At 46.8% G+C, this 18,314-nt stretch overlaps 1 protein-coding gene across 14 annotated transcripts in view; it reads left to right on the plus strand.

Moving 5' to 3' along the window:
* ATP11A (ATPase phospholipid transporting 11A) overlaps window positions 1-18,314 on the plus strand; it is a 187,573-nt gene that overhangs the window by 95,030 nt on the left and 74,229 nt on the right. For all 14 annotated transcript variants that reach the window (XR_012426599.1, XR_012426601.1, XR_012426600.1 and 11 more), the window contains exons 2-4: window positions 2,032-2,154; window positions 16,591-16,680; window positions 17,841-17,921. Coding sequence is in view for 10 of the 14 variants with exons in the window: in XM_065533014.2 (XP_065389086.1) it covers window positions 2,032-2,154; window positions 16,591-16,680; window positions 17,841-17,921 (294 nt within the window). In the remaining 4 variants the exon portion in view is untranslated. The remainder of the gene's footprint in view (window positions 1-2,031; window positions 2,155-16,590; window positions 16,681-17,840; window positions 17,922-18,314) is intronic.

The raw sequence follows: 18,314 nt of genomic DNA on the forward strand, positions 1-18,314 counted from the left end.
CCTTGTGTATGTCTGTCCCCAGGAGCGTGGAAGCCTCGGCTCCCCGTGGAAACGCTGGTTCATAGTCTCAGCCGAACATCTCTGAAAACACAGTTGGGGCACAGTTGTGTTCTGTTTTCTCAGAACACAGTGGGGACTGCTGTGATCTCTTTCCTTTATTTTACTTAGACTGTTCTGCAAAGCTGAGTCCTAATAAAAGAAATTGGAAGTGAATTACCTGCCGATGGACTTTATGACAGCAAATGTGCAGACATTCACACAGCTCCTGTCCGGAACGTTCTGGGTGGGACAGTGTGGAAAGGCTTCCTCTGAAAGGACGTTAGAGGAGCAGAGGAGCTGATGACATAAACAAGACCAAAAACAGCCAGTGTGAGGTTATAAACAAGAGCACCACGCAGACAGGGACTCCAGACTGTTCAGGCCTTGCCTGCCTCTTTTGGCTTTAAAAAAACAAGAGTTCCCTGAAGCACCAAGGGGCAGCCCACACAGAGAGGAGTCGCCCCGAGCGTTCACAGGCATCTGTGCTGGGCCGGGCCCCTGGCCGTGTTCTGTTCCTGTTGCCTCATTTCATGCTCCAGGACCCTGAGAAAGTGCTGGCATCCGCCTCATGGGTGAGAAGCCCAGTGGGAAACTGTCCCCGTGCCTGCGGCGAGGAGTGGCCCAGCAGCCAACGGTCAGCCCTTCGACGGCAGTGCCCACTCGTCCTTCCCGCCCCATCGCACCAGCGTTCCCTTCACGGAGGAGGCTTCCGTCTCCTCTTCAGCTGTGTTTCTCATGCCCCAGAAAGGCTAGTGTCTTGCAGTTCCTTCAGAGAAGTGGGTCATGGGACGGGAGCCACATGCTAAGGCCACGTATTCTGAGGCGGGCCCGGGGCCGTGTACCAGGACCATGTGTTCCGAGGTGGGCCCGGGGCCATGTGCTGGGGCCGTGCATTCTGAGGTGAGCTGGGGCCATGGCCAGGGCTGCGTATTCAGATGTGGCATTTGGATTTCTCATGACGAGCTAAGGTATTTTTGTGGTTTTCGTGCTGACATCAAATGGCCCGCCTGAGTGTTGTTGAAATATTTCTTGTCAGAGCTGTTTTCTTGACTCCTCCAAATACAGTGTTCTGAGTAATACAGATGGTCAGGCCCAAGTCATCTTTGCAGGAGAGCCTTCCTGTTCCTGAGCAGACACCCGGAAGGGTTGAGTGACTCTTCTACATGTGCAGATGCAGGGCCGGTGACCCCACAGTGGGGCAAGAACCTGGAGGGTTCTTAGTTTTGCCCAGGAAAGAATTCAGGGGCAAGCAGGAGCAGGAGGGGGAAGAAAACAGCTTTATTGAAGAGGCAGGGCTACAGCTCCCTCACCGCCCTTGCAGAGCGGCACTGCCCCATAGGCGGAGAGGAGTAGCTCAGGGCAGGTTTAATTGCATGCCGATTAAGGGGTGGTTTATGCAGAAATTTCTAGAAGGATGTGACTTCCGGGCAATCAGGTCATTGCCATGGAACAGGGCGGCGGCTCCTGGCTGTTGCCATGGCAATGCTAAACCGACAGGCACACTGGGGGCATGTCTGATGGAAAGCTGCCTCTGCCCCAGCCCTGTTTTCGCTAGTCCTCAATCGGGTCCGGTGTCCAAGCCCCATCCCTGGAGTCGAGTCCTGCCTTCTACCCCAATATCCTAGTTTTTCTTTCTTCTGCCATTAAAGACCTTTCCCAGCATCACTGTCTCTTCTGTTTTGGAAGCCATGCATTCTGTTCTTATGTGCATGCCCTGAGCTCTTGCCACTGGCAGTCAGCTTTGGAGTTCACTGTGTGGCTCTCACAGGAGCACAGACCCTCCTGGTGCTCACCAGAAGACCTTGGCCTGCGTAAGACAGGGTGGCTCCGTCCCGGGTGCTGGGGCCCAGGTCTCCCCGCAGCCCTGAACAATGCTGTCAGCAGCAGGTACAAGTCTCCTTTCCGACGAACATGCCTCAAGGCAACATTCTGGGCAAGAGCCTCTGATGCGGGTTCTGAGGAAGCTGCCTAACACTGCTCTCCTTTCCGCAGTGTGCAGGAGAAGAGAATTGGGTGGACAGCAGGACCATCTACGTGGGACACAGGGAGCCACCTCCGGGCGCAGAGGCCTACATCCCACAGAGATACCCAGACAACAGGATCGTCTCGTCCAAGGTAACTCGGGTCTGAGTGTCCACGATGTGTCTAAAAAGCAGTTGCCGGGGGGGGTGTTAGTGCTTCTCGGTTTCAAAGACCAGCTCTGCTCCTGGCCCTGCTGTCACGGCCACCAGCCACCCCTAGCAAAGGCTTCGGATCAGGACCTCACCAAGGGTGCTGCACTCTCCCTCCCGGTGACCACCCACAGAAGGCTTTCCACCTGGCCAGGGCTCACAGCGCAGTGTCTCCACTCTCGGGCGACCTTGTCACAGAGGCAGCGTAGTTCTGAAGTCCAGGATCCAAACCCCACCCAGCTCCCACTTCTGAGGCGTCTGGCCATGTGCTTCTCGTGGGCCACCCTGGCCAGAGTCTCAGCACTGGTAAGGCAGAAACGCTACCAGCCACCCTGGAGAAGGAGCCAACAAACGCAGGCCAGACGTAGACCCGGGGAGGTCTTTGAGCTTGTTCAGGAGGTGCAGCCCAGGCACAGCGTAGGAAGCGTGAGCAGAGTGCCGCGGTCTAAACAGAGCATATTTCTCTCCATGGACGGGAGCGTGGAAGTGCACACACATTTCCCACGTTCCAAGAGTGACCTGGAAACGGGTCTTAAGAATAGGGTGGAAATTTAGCTGCTGCCGTTAAACACGGGGTAAACTGTGCTTTCCAGATAATGTGGAACGCGTGTGCCTGTGTTCAGACTCCATTTATCTTCATTGTCCTTCAAAATGGATGAACCAAACACAGGCACACACGTGACTGAGCTGCACACGGGGACGCGTGTGGCGGCCCACAATTCACACGTGTGTCCTTACATGCAAACGCACTTAATTCACCCTGGGCGTCCTGACGTGTAGACCCCTGTGTAGACCTACTTAATTCACACCAGGCATCTTGACGTGTAGACCGCTGTGTAGACCTACTTAATTCACACCAGGTGTCCTGACGTGTAGACCGCTGTGTAGACCTACTTAATTCACACCAGGTGTCGTGACGTGTAGACTTCTGTGTAGACCTACTTAATCCACACCGGGTGTCCTGATGTACAGACCCCTGTGGAGACCTACTTAATTCACACCCAGCATCCTGACGTGTAGACCCCTATGTAGACCTACTTAATCCACACCGGTGTCCTGATGTATAGACCCCTGTGGTAGACCTACTTCATTCACACCTGACGTCCTGACGTGTAGACCCCTGTGGTAGACCTACTTAATCCACACCGGTGTCCTGATGTATAGACCCCTGTGGTAGACCTACTTCATTCACACCTGACGTCCTGACGTGTAGACCCCTGTGGTAGACCTACTTAATCCACACCGGGCATCCTGACGTGTAGACCCCTATGTAGAGCTACTTAATTCACACCAGGTGTCCTGATGTGTAGGCTCCTGTGTAGACCTACTTAATTCACACCAGGTGTCCTGATGTGTAGACCCCTGTGTAGACCTACTTAATTCACACCAGGTGTCCTGATGTATAGACCCCTGTGGAGATCTGCTTAATCCATACCAGGTGTCCTGGCATGTAGACCCCTGTGGTTCTTAATTATTTATGTGCTCTTGAAGAGTTGCACATTTTTGAAGAATAATTTACAACAGAAAAGGTCACCTTTTTAAAGCATTTTTATGGGATTATTTAATTTGTAACTGTAGGATTACAAAAAAATTTTAATAGCTTTAACCTCTAGAAACAGGACACATAAATGCTGAAAAACAAAGTCCCAACCAGATAAGTGCTATGGGTGGTTTCCCAGGCATGATTCATGGAAGGAGAAATGTACTGATGAGAAATCACATCCAAAATATTGTCTCTGAGTGGTGATATTTATAAAGTTTTAAAGTCGGCGCAGTCTCAGGCGGAGCTCACTGAAGGTAGTTTCCAAGCTAGTATGTACTTCACCCACCCTCCAGCCCAAAACGAATCCCAGACGTACTTCTTAGAACTCAGCCTGCGCGGCCCAGAGGTGCAGAGAGGCAGGGAGCACCCAGTGTCCACATGTGGTGCCACTGTGGACTTGTAGGGCGGGATTCCAGGATCTGGGTGATGGGTGTGTGGAACCGTGGCCCCCCCTGCACAGCGGGGCTCATCTCAGCCGGATGGGGGCTGTGAAGGCATCACCCAGCCCACCTCCTGGGAGCTGGCTTCTCCGTTCCTGGGGCAGAGCTCGCCCGACCGCCCCGCGTGCCTGTTTCTCCCTGCAGATAAGGTGCCGTGTGGGCCACAGGGAGGAAACCAGCAGATGAGGTGCCGTGTGGGGCCGCAGGGAGGAAACCAGCAGCAGCAGCAGAGCTTGATCCAGGCATTGGAGGAGGGTCCTGGTCCCCCTGGCAGGGGCTGGCGGGAAACTGCTTCCTGTGATTGCCCATGGCGGTTTTAAAGGAGATAACAGAGCACAACGATTCCTGACCCCTTTGCTATATCATTCAAGTTTTGTCATTTCCCTACTGTCTGTTTCGAACATCCCTGCAGGCAGTGGCCTCGGTGGCTTCACGCCTCCCGGCCCTGCTCCCAGGCTCTGCGCTACCCACTCTCCCCCTCGGCTGGGCCTTCCCCCCCGCTCCGCTGCTCCCTGTGGAACTGGAGCCCCTTGAGGCCTCTGCGGTTTCTGATCCGGGAAGCCCTGTGGTGGCTGGGTTGTCAGGATGGGTTTTGTGGGCTTATTGCTGGTTTTCAGGGCCTTTTAGAAGCCGTAAGTCTCCTTCCTACCAGGAAGCCCTCACGCAGGAACACACAGACCGGGGTCAACAGGCTCTCAGCAGCGCCATCTGAGCGCAGGTGGAGGGCGCGGCGGGGCCAGGAGAGCACTTGGGCGCCTTTCATCTCAGCCTCCGAGGACAGAAGGGGGCTGTGCTCTCAAATCCACCCATGCATTGAGATCTTCGCTCTTCACAGAGGTGGGATTAGCGGCTTAGTCTCAGTTTCAAGTGGATGAGGTTGTGTAATTTCGGGGGAAAATTACGTCCGGCATAACCTCTTTTGCTAATAGAACTCAGGAAGGAAAGGCCCTCAGAAAGGCTGGAGTCTGGAATCTAGGCAGGTAGCTGGCCTGACAGTAACCTTGATCCAGATAAACCAAAGTGGAATTCTGGAACCTGGACTTGAGGACTCATAATTATTTTAATTTAACAGCTCAAGATGTGTGAAAAAATGCTGTCTAATTTGTAAAACGTAAGTTTATGGCTGATTTTGGAGAATACAGTTGTGACAGTGTGTCTGTGTTTTCCTGGTCTCGGGGAGGAAATGATTTCTACCTAAAAGAAAGAAATGCTAGTAGTTAAGACTTTTTAAGTACCACAGAAGCTTGTTCTCAGCAAGTTTGCTTTTATGAAATCAAAGGATGAAAGCCTTTGTCATGGAAGAAGTCTTAACGGGATGAAAATGCTGTCGGATTATTTTTAACTTCTCATCTGTTTGACGGAACTGCAGTTACTGGTGATCGGTGATTGATAGAATTCCGTTTCCTTCTTGGGGAGAGACTTTGGGCAATGTCAAAAACCCGAAATGACAGCCCAGCATGCCCCGTTCCCTGCTGCCTGTGCTGTGCAGAGCTCCCCCAGGCCTGCTTGCACTCCCCACGTGGGGAATGCTGAACTCCAGAAAGTGTTGGATCACTGCATGCCTCCCTTTCCATATTTGTACTTCGGGGCACAGAATTCACGTGGTTCCCTGCTTTGCCCACAGGAGGCTACAGAATTAAATCTTGGCTTAGCCTATGCTTAGCCTATGCTGTCCCTCCATGCCTTCAAGAAAGCTGAGTCCCCTTCTGGTAACTGGGGAGGAAAAATTCCCTCTGCAATTCGTAGTATAGCCAATGTTTTCATGACTTATATTTGTATAAATGATTTCCGTGTTTTATTATATCGTGTAACTTCTAAACAACCCTGTGAACCCCCAATACTGATTATTCCTGACATATTCATGAAGAAGCTGAGGCTTAGAGCTCAGTCGTGTGTCTGAGGCCACCGAAGAGGATAGACTAGTCCGTAACCCCTGTAGTCTGGCGCTGGGCTTGGACTTCTTTCTGCAGAGCCTGGGACCCTTTTCTTTTGTTTTCTTTTCTTGTTTTGTTTTGTTTTGTTTTTGTTTTTGTTTTGAGACAGAGTCTCTCTCTGCCCAGGCTGGAGTACAGTGCCATGATCCTGGCTCACTGCAACCTCCACCTCCCGGTTCAAGTGATTCTCCTGCCTCAGCCTCCCGAGTAGCTGGAACTACAGGCGCCTGCCACCACACCCAGCTGATTTTTGTATTTTTAGCAGAGATGGGGTTTTGCCATTGTTGGCCAGGCTGATCTTGAACTCCTGACCTCAGGTGATTTGCCCGCCTTGGCCTCCCGAAGTGCTGGGTTTACAGGCATGAGCCGCCGTGCCTGTCCAGGGGCACTTTTCTTAACAGCCCCTCTGGGTGCTCATGAATTTCCAGCATCAGTAATCAACCGTCCTGGCGTAATTTTCTGTGTTTTGCGTCCCTGCCTCCCAAACGAAAGAGTGACCTCATTTCCATGCGGGTGGCTTGTTGTCCCAAGCAGATGGGTGTTCGGTGTCCCCGTCATTTTCAGGACTGTCAGGTGGGCCCTGCGGTGCTAGGGCCGTGTTCAGATAAACACTAGCTGAGGCTTCAGACAGCTTTCAGGGGCTCCTGCGGGCGCCCGGGCTGCTGGCAGAGGACAGTGCCCGGGTTTGTCTCGTGGCCAGAGGCCAGAGGCAGGCCAGGTGAGGCCATGCTCTTCCCTGTCTGCATACAACACTGCTGGTGAGTAACACAAAACCAGAGACTGACTTCCCAAGGGACAGGAGGCAGGCAGAAGCATGAGGCTCAGACACGAGTGAGACGTTCCAGCTCAGGGCCAGAATCAGAGCCAGGGCAGCTGTGGACTCTGGCTGTGGTGTCTGTCGTACAAGTGAGAAATGAAAAGAATGACTGTCCCGTGTCATTCAGCAAAATGCATGGCGTCTTTGGAGGTGAAGAGAGGTGCCGAGGGCCACTCAGTTTTCCCAGATTTCCTGTAGGAGGAAAACCACTTGGTTTTGTGCTGTGGCTTTTTCATGCCAGGAGTTCCCGGGATTGAGGACATCCACTGATTGTATCACAGTTGAAGGGCCCAGCGTTACATTACATTGTGTTCCCAGGCAAATATTTGTATTTTTACAATTCAGCAACGATGAGCAAAGGATAACTGACCACCCTTGTCAGCTTTCTCGCTCTAATGTGTGGAATAAAATGCTCATTTAAGTTTATTTTATCCAGATGATACTACTATATCAGTGTAGTTATGACCATTTAAATGAGTTCATTGGGATTTCACTTTTCTTGTTAGACGTCACCAGGAATTAATAACCCTTCTTTTGACAATAGTAATGGTCAGCAGTAATAACTTACTCTGTGAAACGCAGAGATTACACAGCGTCATGGGGCTCGGCTGCAGCCCTCAGTGCCAGATAAGAATAAAGCAATTGAGGCCAGGCGCAGTGGCTCACACCTGTAATCCCAGGACTTTGGGAGGCCGAGGTGGGTTGATCACAAGGTCAGGAGTTCTAGACCAGCCTGGCCAACATGGTGAAGCCCTGTCTCTACCAAAAAATACAAAAATTATCTGGGCGTGGTGGCGGGCACCTGTAGTCTCAGCTACTCGGGAGGTTGAGGCAGGAGAATCACTTGAACCTGGGAGGCAGAGGTTGCAGTGAGCTGAGATTGTGTCAACACACTCCAGCCTGGGTGACAGTCAGAGTAAGACCCTGTCTCAAGAAAAGAAAAGAATAAAGTAATCATGCAGGTGGTTTCAAATTCCAAAGCTGTACAGTAACATTCAAATATGGCAAGTCCAGGCCAGGCACGGTGGCTCACGCCTGTAATTGCAGCACTTTGGGAGGCTGAGGCAGGTGGATCACCTGAAGTCAGGAGTTCAAGATCAGCCTGGGCAACATGGTGAAATCCTGTCTCTACTAAAAATACAAAAATTAGCCAGGCATCGTGGGGCACACCTATAATCCCAGCTACTCGGGAGGCTGAGGCACAGGAATCCCTTGAACCTGGGAGGTGGAGGTTGCAGTGAGCCGAGGTGGCGCCACTGCACTCCAGCCTGGGTGACAGAGTGAGACTTCATCTCAAAAACAAAAAAAAATTATGGCAAGACCATGAGTTTGCACAGCCTTCCAGGCCTGGTGGAAGTTGATCTGCATGTTTGGAAGGATTACAGATCATATTTTATCTGATAAATATGACCAAAGCTTCCTCGTATAACACGGGAACTTTCAAAACCGTAGAGAGGAGCATTGTGAATCTCTGTGGCTCATCTCCACTGCCACGGTTCCCAGCCTGTGGCCAGCCTGTCTCACCTGCACCGTCACTTGAGTTCCAAGGGTCCTTTGGAAGGGATCCTGGACAGCGTGAACTTTTCACCTGAAAGTACTTCAGTAAATGAAAGGTGGAATTTTAAGTAGACTATTTTTTCATTAATGTGACTTTGTTACTGAGTAATGTATTATAGAAATTTGTGGAAATGTTTAATTATAATAAGTTTGTTGGTTTGCGTGCTGGAAAGTAAGACTGGCCTCACATGGGTGGGCTAAGCTATTTCTTTAATGTGTCCCTTTAAAAGTTAATGGACAGTAACTGACTTTTTCATTATGGCCCATTTGAGAGAAAATATATCTTTCTCAAATATTTAAAAAGACTGATCACATGTATAATGTTTGCCAAGTTGTATAGATAAGAAAACTAGAGTTCAGAATCATTAAATAATTTGCTGAAGTTTACATGGTTTTTAAATGGCAGGGCCAGGATCGAAGGTGGGGACTGACACTGACTCTGAAGGCTGTGTGTTTCGTAGTATGCTAAACAGTAAATATTTCCAGAATTTCGTAGAGTACCTAAATTATCTTGAGGTGAGGTTAGCAAATTCTCAATTTGTAAAGGAAGAAAGTCCCTATACTTTCATTAGCAATCTGGAGGGTTTTTGCTTTTTTTCTGAATGAGAAGCAAAAGGAATGAAGAGCCAGCCGTGTGTTCTCTACTCTGTCTCAGTTTGTGTGGCTACTTTTCCGTCCAGAGCTCTTGCCTCTTGGTTCTCGATTTGTTGCATTCACATGAAGAAAACCGAGTGTGGCAGCAGAAGGATGGCCTCCCACAGAGGTCCACATCCTGGTCCCCACAACCTCTGCCTGTGTCAGTGTCTGTGGCCAGGGAATCCCGATGGCCAAACAGCTGACACTAAAATAGGGAAGTGATTATAGAACTACTCACGCGGGCCAAAAGTAATCACAGAGGCGCTCGTCAGTGGAAGAGGGAGGCAGAACAGAGACCGTCCGAGCCACAGCTGGCTTCAGGTTGAAGGGGACCAAGGGACTCAGGCATCCTCTGCAGGAACCGGGAAAAGGCAAGACAGGTTTCTCCCTGGAGCCTCCAGGAAGGAACCAGCCCTGCTGATACTTCAGTTTTAACCCAGTGAAACCCATTGCAAACCTCTGACCTCCAGAACAGTACGATGATACATTTGCATTGTTTTAAGTCACAAAGTGGAATTTGTTATAGTAGCATAAGAAACTCATACACCTGGCCTACTTCGGGGATTTATAATACACACTGTACGGAGATTGACGCGGTGTCAAAGGACCCGTGACCTTGAGACATGTCCGTAGAGTCATACACCTGCCCTAGCCATGTCGGGGATTTATGACTGTGCAGAGATTGACGTGGTGTCAGAGCACCTGTGAGCTTGAGACATGTCCATAGAGTCATACACCTGCCCTAGCCATGTCGGGGATTTATGACTGTGCAGAGATCGACGTGGTGTCAGAGCACCTGTGAGCTTGAGACATGCCCACAGAATTGTCCCCCTGGGTTAGCCACATCGGGGATTTATAATACAGGCTGCACAGAGACTGACGTGTTGTGCAAAGGACCTGTGACCTTGAGACATGGCCGCAGAAACTTTCCAAACTGAAGAGCAAAGAGGAAAAAAGAATGAAGAAACAGAACAGAACTGTGGACAATTACAAAAGGTGAAGCAGGCCAGGCACGGTGGCTCACGCCTGTAATCCCAGCACTTTCGGAGGCTAAGGTGGGCAGATCACCTGAGGTCAGGAGTTTGAGACAAGCTTGGCCAACATGGTGAAACCCCGTCTTTACTGAAAATACAAAAAATTTTAAAAAATTTAAAAAATTTGCCAGGTGTGGTGGCAGGCGCCTGTAATCCCAGCTACTTGGGAGACTGAGGCACAAGTATCTCTTGAACCCAGGAGGCAGAGGTTGCAGTGAGACAAGATTGCACCACTGCACTCCACCCTAGGCAGCAAGAGTGAAAACTCCATCTCAAAAAAAAAAAAAAAAAAAAAAGTTAAAACATATGTGCGTAATGAAAAAAACAAAAGAAGAGAGAAGTTATCTTCAGTAAAAGTGGCCGAGACGTTTCCAAAATTACAGATGCCAAACTACAGATAAAGGAAGTTCAGAGATAAATACAAAAGCAGAATAAATTTTTTAAAAAGAGTACACCTAGACATATCACATTTAAATTACAGAAAATTAGACTCAGAAAAAATCTTCGAAGAAGCCAGAGGAAAAGAACATTTTACCTGCTGAGAAACAAGGGTAAGAATTACATCAGACTTTCTTCTAGAACCCATCTAAGGAAGAAAAGAATAATGTAAAATATTTAAAGTGTTGAAAGAAAAAGCCACCAACCCAGAATTCTGTATCTCACAAAATTATCCTTCATACATGAAGGAGAAATAAAGACTTTTTCAGACAAACAAAAATTGAGGAAATTCATTGCCAGTAGACCTCCCTTGCAAGAAATGTTAAAAGAAGTTCTTCAGAAAGAAGGAAAATTATATAGGTCAGAAATTCAGGTCTACTTAGGAAAAGAACAGAGCATTAAAGTGTGAGTTTTTTGTGCTGTTACAACAGAATACCACAGACTAGGTAATTTATACAGAAGAGACATTGATTTCCCCACAGTTCTAGAGTCTGGGAAGTCCAAAATCAAGACACTGGCAGACCACAGTAGAATTAAACTAGAAATAAATAAATCACAAAGTTAACTGGAAAATCCCTAAGTATTTGGAGATTAAACAAAACACTACTAAATAACACATGAATCAAAGAAGTGTCAAGAGGCATAAAAATATTTTAAGCTAAACAAAAATTAAAATACAACTTACTAAATCTTGTGGGGTGCAGGAAAAACAGTGCTTAGAGGGAAATTTATAGTATTGACTACACAGATTAGAAAAGAAGATCCAAAATCAACAAGCTTCAACATTAGGAAACTTAAACTGATAAACATTAGAACAGAAATTAAATTGAAAACAGGAAATCAGAAAAAAACATCAAAAGCTGGTTCTTTGAAAAAAAATCAATAAAATCGATAAACCTTTAGCCAGGCTAAACAAGGGAAAAAGAAGAGAGACACAAATTCCAAACATCAGAAATAAAAAAGGGACATCACTACAAGTGGCATAGCTAATAAAAAGATTAAAAGGAATATTATGAACAGCCCTACACCCATAAACTTGATAACTTAGGTAAAATTGACCGGTTTCTTGAAAAACACTGTCTACCAAAACTCAAACAAGGAGAAAGATCATCTGGGTGGGCCTACATCAATTAAAGAAATGGAATCAATAATTAATAATCTTCCAAAACGGAAAGCACAAGGCTGAGATGTTTTCACTGGTGAATTCTATCAAACATTTCGGGGGGGAAAAAATCAATTTTCTACAATCTCTTCCAGGTAATAGAAGCAGAAGGAATACTTTCTAATTCATTCTGTGAGGCCAGCGTTACCCTAAAACCAAAACCAGAAGAAGATATTACCAGAAAGACGATATCACAGACCAATATTTCTCATGAACATAGAAGCAGCGATTCTCAATAAAATATTAGCAAATCGAATTCAACAATGTATAAAAAGAACTATACACCCTTGTAGCAGGACGAGCCACAGACACAACCTCTCAGACACGGAGTTGTAGAAGGAAGGGCTTTATTCAGCTGGGAGCATCGGCGATCTACTGTCTTAAAATCCGAGCTCCCCGAGTGCACAATTTCTGTCCCTTTTTTTGGGGGGACAGAGTCTCGCTCTGTCGCCCAGGCTGGAGTGCAGTGGCTGGATCTCAGCTCACTGCAAGCTCCGCCTCCTGGGTTTACCTCATTCTCTTGCCTCAGCCTCCCGAGTAACTGGGACTACAGGCGCCCACCACCTCGCCCGGCTAGTTTTTATATTTTTTAGTAGAGACGGGGTTTCACTGTGTTAGCCAAGATGGTCTCGATCTCCTGACCTCGTGATCTGCCCATCTCGGCTTCCCAAAGTGCTGGGATTACAGGCTTGAGCCACCGCGCGCAGCTTCTGTCCCTTTTAAGGGCTCATAACACTAAAGATTTCACATGAAAGGCTCATGATTGATTTGAGCAAGCAGGGGGTACGTGAAAGGGGCTGCATGCACCAGTGGTCAGAGTGAAACAGAACAGGGCAGGGAGTTTCACAATGTTCTTCTATACAATGTCTGGAATCTATGAATAACATCAGTTTCTAAGTTATGAGTTGATTTTTAACTACTGGGTTTAGGCCAGGCAGGCCCAGGCCTGGTTTCAGGCCTAGCGCCGGGCTGCCTGTCTTTGGTTTTCCTTCCTTGTTTTTTTCTTAAAACAGGTACTGAGTATAAAACAATATGAAACACTATGAGAGGGTCTCTCTCTCTTTCCTCATCATGACCAAGTGGGTTTATCCTAGGTATGCAAGGCTAATCCAACATTTGAGAATCGACTAATATAGCCCATAATATTTACAGGCTAAAAAAGAAAACTTACATGATTTTTTCAATAGGTGCGGTAAAATAATTTGACAAAGTTCAGTACCCACTCACATATTGCAGCAAACTAAGAACAGAGGGGAATTTCCTCAGCTTCGTAAAGAGCATCTACAAAATGTCCTGTAGCTAACATCATACTTAATGGTGAAAAACTAGATGATTTCACCCTAGACTGGAAAAATGGCAAGGAATCCCTCATCACTGTTCCTATTCAGCATTGTACTGGAAATCCTAGCTAATACAGTAAGAGTAGAAATGGGAATAAAAGGCGTACAGATTGGGAAAGAAGGAATAAGACTATCTTTGTTCACAAGTGATATGATTGCCCATGCAGAAAATCCCAGAGAACCAACAATAACAAGAAAACTTCTGGATGTTAGAAGCGATTATAGCATGGTTGCAGGATTCAAAAATTAATCACTTTCCTATATGCCAGCAATGAATAGTTGGAATTTGAAATTTAAAACTCAACACTATTTACATTTATCCCCCCACCCGCCAAATTACATAGGTGTAAATCTAACAGGATACGTACAAGGTCTAGGTAAGGAAAACGACAAAACTGTAGTGAAATCAAAGAAGATTTAAGTCAATGGAGAGATGTTCCATCTTCATGGAGGAGAAAACTCCCTGTTTTTTAGATGTCAGTTCTTCCCACTTTGACCTGTAGATTCAATACAATCCTAATCAAATTCCCAGCAAGTTACTTTGTAGCTACCAACAAACTAATTCTACATTTATGTGGAAAGGCAAAAGACCCAGAATAGCCTCGCAGTATTGAAGAACCAAGTTGGAGAACTGACACTAGCCAACTTTAGGACTTACTGTAAAACTGTAGTAATCTAGACAGTGTGGTGTTGCTGTAAGAATAGACAAATAGATCAATGAAACATCATAGAGAGCCTGGGAGTTGACCTACCTAGTAAATCCACCCAGATAGTCAACCCGTCCACCCAGATAGTCAACCCATCCACCCAGAGAGTCAACCCGTCCACCCAGAGAGTCAACCCATCTTTGACAAAGGAGCAAAGGCAATTCAGGGCAGACAGAAAAGCACTATTTCTTTTCAACAGATAGTTCTAGAAAAATGACATGCAAAAAAAAAAAAAACCCAGCAACTGTGACTATAGACGGTGATCATACACACAGTTCAAGAAAATTAACTCAAAATGAGTCATAGACCTAAATGTAAAATGTATAACAATGAAACTCATAGAAATGTAGGAGAAAGTCGAGGTGACCTTGGGTTTGGCAACAAATTTTTGGACATAACACCAGAAACACTCTTCATGAAAGGAAAATTGGTAAGTTGGACTTCATGAAGATTAAAAACTTATCCTTTGCAAAATACAGTTAAGAGAATTAAAATGTGAGCCACTGACTGGGAGAAGAGATTTGCAAAACACATATCTGATAAAAGCCTGGTACCAAGCAACACATGGAAAATAAGGGTGTTTGGATGGGTAGGGCGGGATGAGCTAGGGAGGACCTGGAAAGTTAGTTTCTTTTTTAAAACACTAGAAACTCTCCTGGAGCACCCCTTGCCCTTTTCATTACAGTCAACCTGAGAAAGGAACTGAAAATACGGCTGTAGTTGTCATGAACTTGGGGGAACCACTACTCGGTTTTTACCCTCATTAAGGAACTTTGTTATGAAAGATAAAATCACGGCCGGACGCAGTGGCTCAAGCCTGTAATCCCAGCACTTTGGGAGGCCGAGACGGGCGGATCACGAGGTCAGGAGATTGAGACCATCCTGGCTAACACGGTGAAACCCCGTCTCTACTAAAAAATACAAAAAACTAGCCGGGCGAGGTGGCGGGCGCCTGTAGTCCCAGCTACTCGGGAGGCTGAGGCAGGAGAATGGCGCAAACCCGGGAGGCGGAGCTTGCAGTGAGCTGAGATCCGGCCACTGCACTCCAGCCCGGGCGACAGAGTGAGACTCCGTCTCAAAAAAAAAAAAAAAAAGAAAAAAAAGAAAAAATCACTTTGTAAATGTGAATTAGGGTAGAAAATGGAAATTCCTTATATACTCTCTAAGCCACTGGAAACTTGAGGCAGAGAAGTTTTAAAAGACACACGTGGATTTCCTCTGAAATATTTGTAAACAGCAAATTCAGAATATGTTGGTTAGTTTAGGACCATACCAGGCTTTAGTTGTTACATTGAATTGCAAATAACTTATGTTCATGAGCCTGGAACTCAAGAAGTTCTTGGTGTGAGAATTTGACAACTACTTCTGGCTTCCCGGAGCCAGAACCCACCTGGGAGTGGGGTTTTGAAGTAAGCACCGTTGAAGAGACACAGACGGCAGAGGCCGCAGCGCAGGCTGGGAGACTTCCCTCAGGTTTCGGTAGACTGTCTTCATTATGGCGTAAAAACGTGTCAGATGAAATTTTAGAAACTATTTCCAAACTCAGTGAAGGTTTGTGACATCTGGGACGTTGTTTTCAACACAGAAGTTGAATGAAACTGCTACAGAGGCAAAATGAGAAGTGTGGAGAGGAGAGGCTGTGGTGACTGGGCATTCCCCCTCCTTCCTCTCCTTCCTCTCCTTCCCCTCCTTTTCCTCCTTTCTTCCCCTCCTTTTCCTCCTTCCTTTTCCTCCTTCCTTCTCCTCTTTCCCCCCTTCCCCTCCCTCCCCCCCTGCCCTCCTTCCCCTCCTTCCCCTCCCTCCCCTCCCTGCCCTCCTTACCTTCCCTCCCCTCCCTGCCCTCCTTACCTTCCTTTTCCTTCTTCCTTCCCCTCCTTCCTCTCCTTCCCCTCCTTTTCTTCCTTTCTTCCCCTCCTTTTCCTCCTTCCTTTTCCTCCTTCCTTCTCCTCTTTCTCCTCCTTCCCCTCCTTCCCCTCCCTCCCCTCCCTGCCCTCCTTACCTTCCCTCCCCTCCCTGCCCTCCTTACCTTCCTTTTCCTTCTTCCTTCCCCTCCTTCCTCTCCTTCCCCTCCTTTTCTTCCTTTCTTCCCCTCCTTTTCCTCCTTCCTTTTCCTCCTTCCTTCTCCTCTTTCTCCTCCTTCCCTCCTTCCCCTCCCTTCCCTCCCTGCCCTCCTTACCCTCCTTACCCTCTTTTTCCTCCTTTCTTCCCCTCCTTCCCTCGTTCCCCTCCTTCCCTCCTTCACTTCACTCCCCCGACATCCCCTCCCTGCCCTCCTTGGCTTCCTTTTCCTCTCCTTCCCCCTGAGGCCTCAAAGCCCTTGTGCCTGGGCTGTGGACAAGAAACACCTCTGCCTCAGAAGCCACCTGGAGCTGAGTGAAGGCTTCCATTCAGCTCGCTGTCATCACCCGTCATGCTGTCACTCAGAGGAGAGATCATGCAGAAATTACTGAAGTAAAATGCTAATGTGTTGAGTTAATGATCACAGGTTTACATTTTATAAAAGACATCTCAATAATCAAACTGTTGTTGAGCTACCTTGCGTTTTATATTGAATTATCTGGAGTTCGGTAATTTACATACGTGTTTCAGAGTATACACTTTGTTTCAGCCGTCTTAGCTGTCAACAAACACTCTAAATTATGAATTACTAGTTTTATATTTAAAGCTAAACATTTTGTACTGTAAAATCCAGTGCTACTTACTATGCCTAGAGTAACACTATGAGAGTAAAATCTGATCTAAATGATGGATGTTTGTTTTTCTTTTATGCAGTACACATTTTGGAACTTTATACCCAAGAATTTATTTGAACAATTCAGAAGAGTAGCCAACTTTTATTTCCTTATCATATTTCTGGTGCAGGTAAGGCCGGTCATTGTTTTCCATCTCATCAAATATAAATCTAAATAAGTGACATTTTATTCTCAGGTAACTGCCACACGGCTAATGAAAGCGCAAGGGCGTGGTGCCCCTCACCTACGATTCATTTATTTATTTTCTTAAGGAAGGACGAAACGTGTTGGTTCTGTGAGATCCACACAAGCTAAATTAGCACACACAACGCCACTTTGGGTTTAAGTTGGTGACTGCCTTTCCTGCCCCTTTCCTTCTAGTACCAGAGGGGAAGTCAGAGCTTTGTTATCTTTTGGACAAGTTCACAGCCAAGCTATGCATTGTTCCACTTACTTTACTCTTCATAAATGTGTGTGGATGTTCTAAAGAAAATCCAGGCCAGGCGCAGTGGCTCACGCCTGTAATCCCAGCACTCAGGGAGGATCACGAGGTCAAGAGATAGGGACCATCCTGACTAACATGGCGAAACCCCATCTCTACTAAAAATACAAAAATTAGCTGGGCGTGGTGGCGTGCGCCTGTAGTCCCAGCTCTTCGGGAGACTGAGGCAGGAGAATCGCTTGGACCTAGGAGTGGGAGGTTGCAGTGAGCCGAGATCGTACCTCTACATTCCAGCCTGGAGACGGAGTGAGACTCTGTCTCAAAAAAAAAAAAAAAAAAAAAAAAAAAGAAAAGAAAAAGAAAATCCAAAGACAGTACACATGAAAAGAGAGTTTAAAGAAAAAAGGAGGGAAAAAATGTCTCAGGGTATGAGTTAGGGAGCAATGTGCCAGGTGTGTTTTAAGAACAACCCTCTAATTTTTCTAAATCCTACAAAATACTATTGAAGGACTTTTAAAATTTTTCCAACATTATTCAAATCATGTAATTAAAATGTGACACTGAAGCCGAGGGATGAATTAACACAAGGCGTGCCCCGACTTCAGACTGTGTCGGCCACTCCCCGTGGTTTCCTTGAGCATGTTCCTTAATTTAAAAAAGGTGCCCTCATTTTAACAGTCAGTGAAATAGGATGATTGAGTTGCTATCTCCCATGGTGGGCAGAGTCAGGTGCCAGCAAAGGGTTTAAGTCAAAGCGAATGGGAAGTGCTGGCTCAGGGCAAACTAACCTGCCTAAAGTCAGTCATTTGCATTTTTGAAGATGATTTTACAATTCTGTCTTTCTGCAGTTGATTATTGATACACCCACAAGTCCAGTGACAAGTGGACTTCCACTCTTCTTCGTCATTACTGTCACGGCTATCAAACAGGTAAGCATTTTACAGACGAAACGCAAGCAAGTCGCCATCTTTGCCATGTGAATTGCCTTTCATTCGAAGCCAGGTAATTGGTTCGTTTCAGCTAGTTCATGGAAAAGTCAACCAAGTTGTAGAAATTCATTTTTATAGCTGTGTTGATACTTGTAGCACAGTAAGAGATGTTATGTCATTTCGTTGCTATTCTGTCGCCATGTGAATTTGAGAAGAAATCTATGGTTTTCACATCCCAGATCACCCAGGGATGATCTGATTCAGATGAGTCACTTAACCTTTCCGCATCCTTGACTGTCTTGACCACCTGAGAACATGCTGTTTATGGACTCCGGCAAATGGGGTGGTTCTTGTTGGTTTGTTTTTCCTTCATAGCCCTGGTGAATAAAGCCA

The sequence above is a fragment of the Macaca fascicularis genome, chromosome 17 (assembly GCF_037993035.2).
Source record: "Macaca fascicularis isolate 582-1 chromosome 17, T2T-MFA8v1.1".
Classification (NCBI taxonomy): Eukaryota; Metazoa; Chordata; class Mammalia; order Primates; family Cercopithecidae; genus Macaca; species Macaca fascicularis.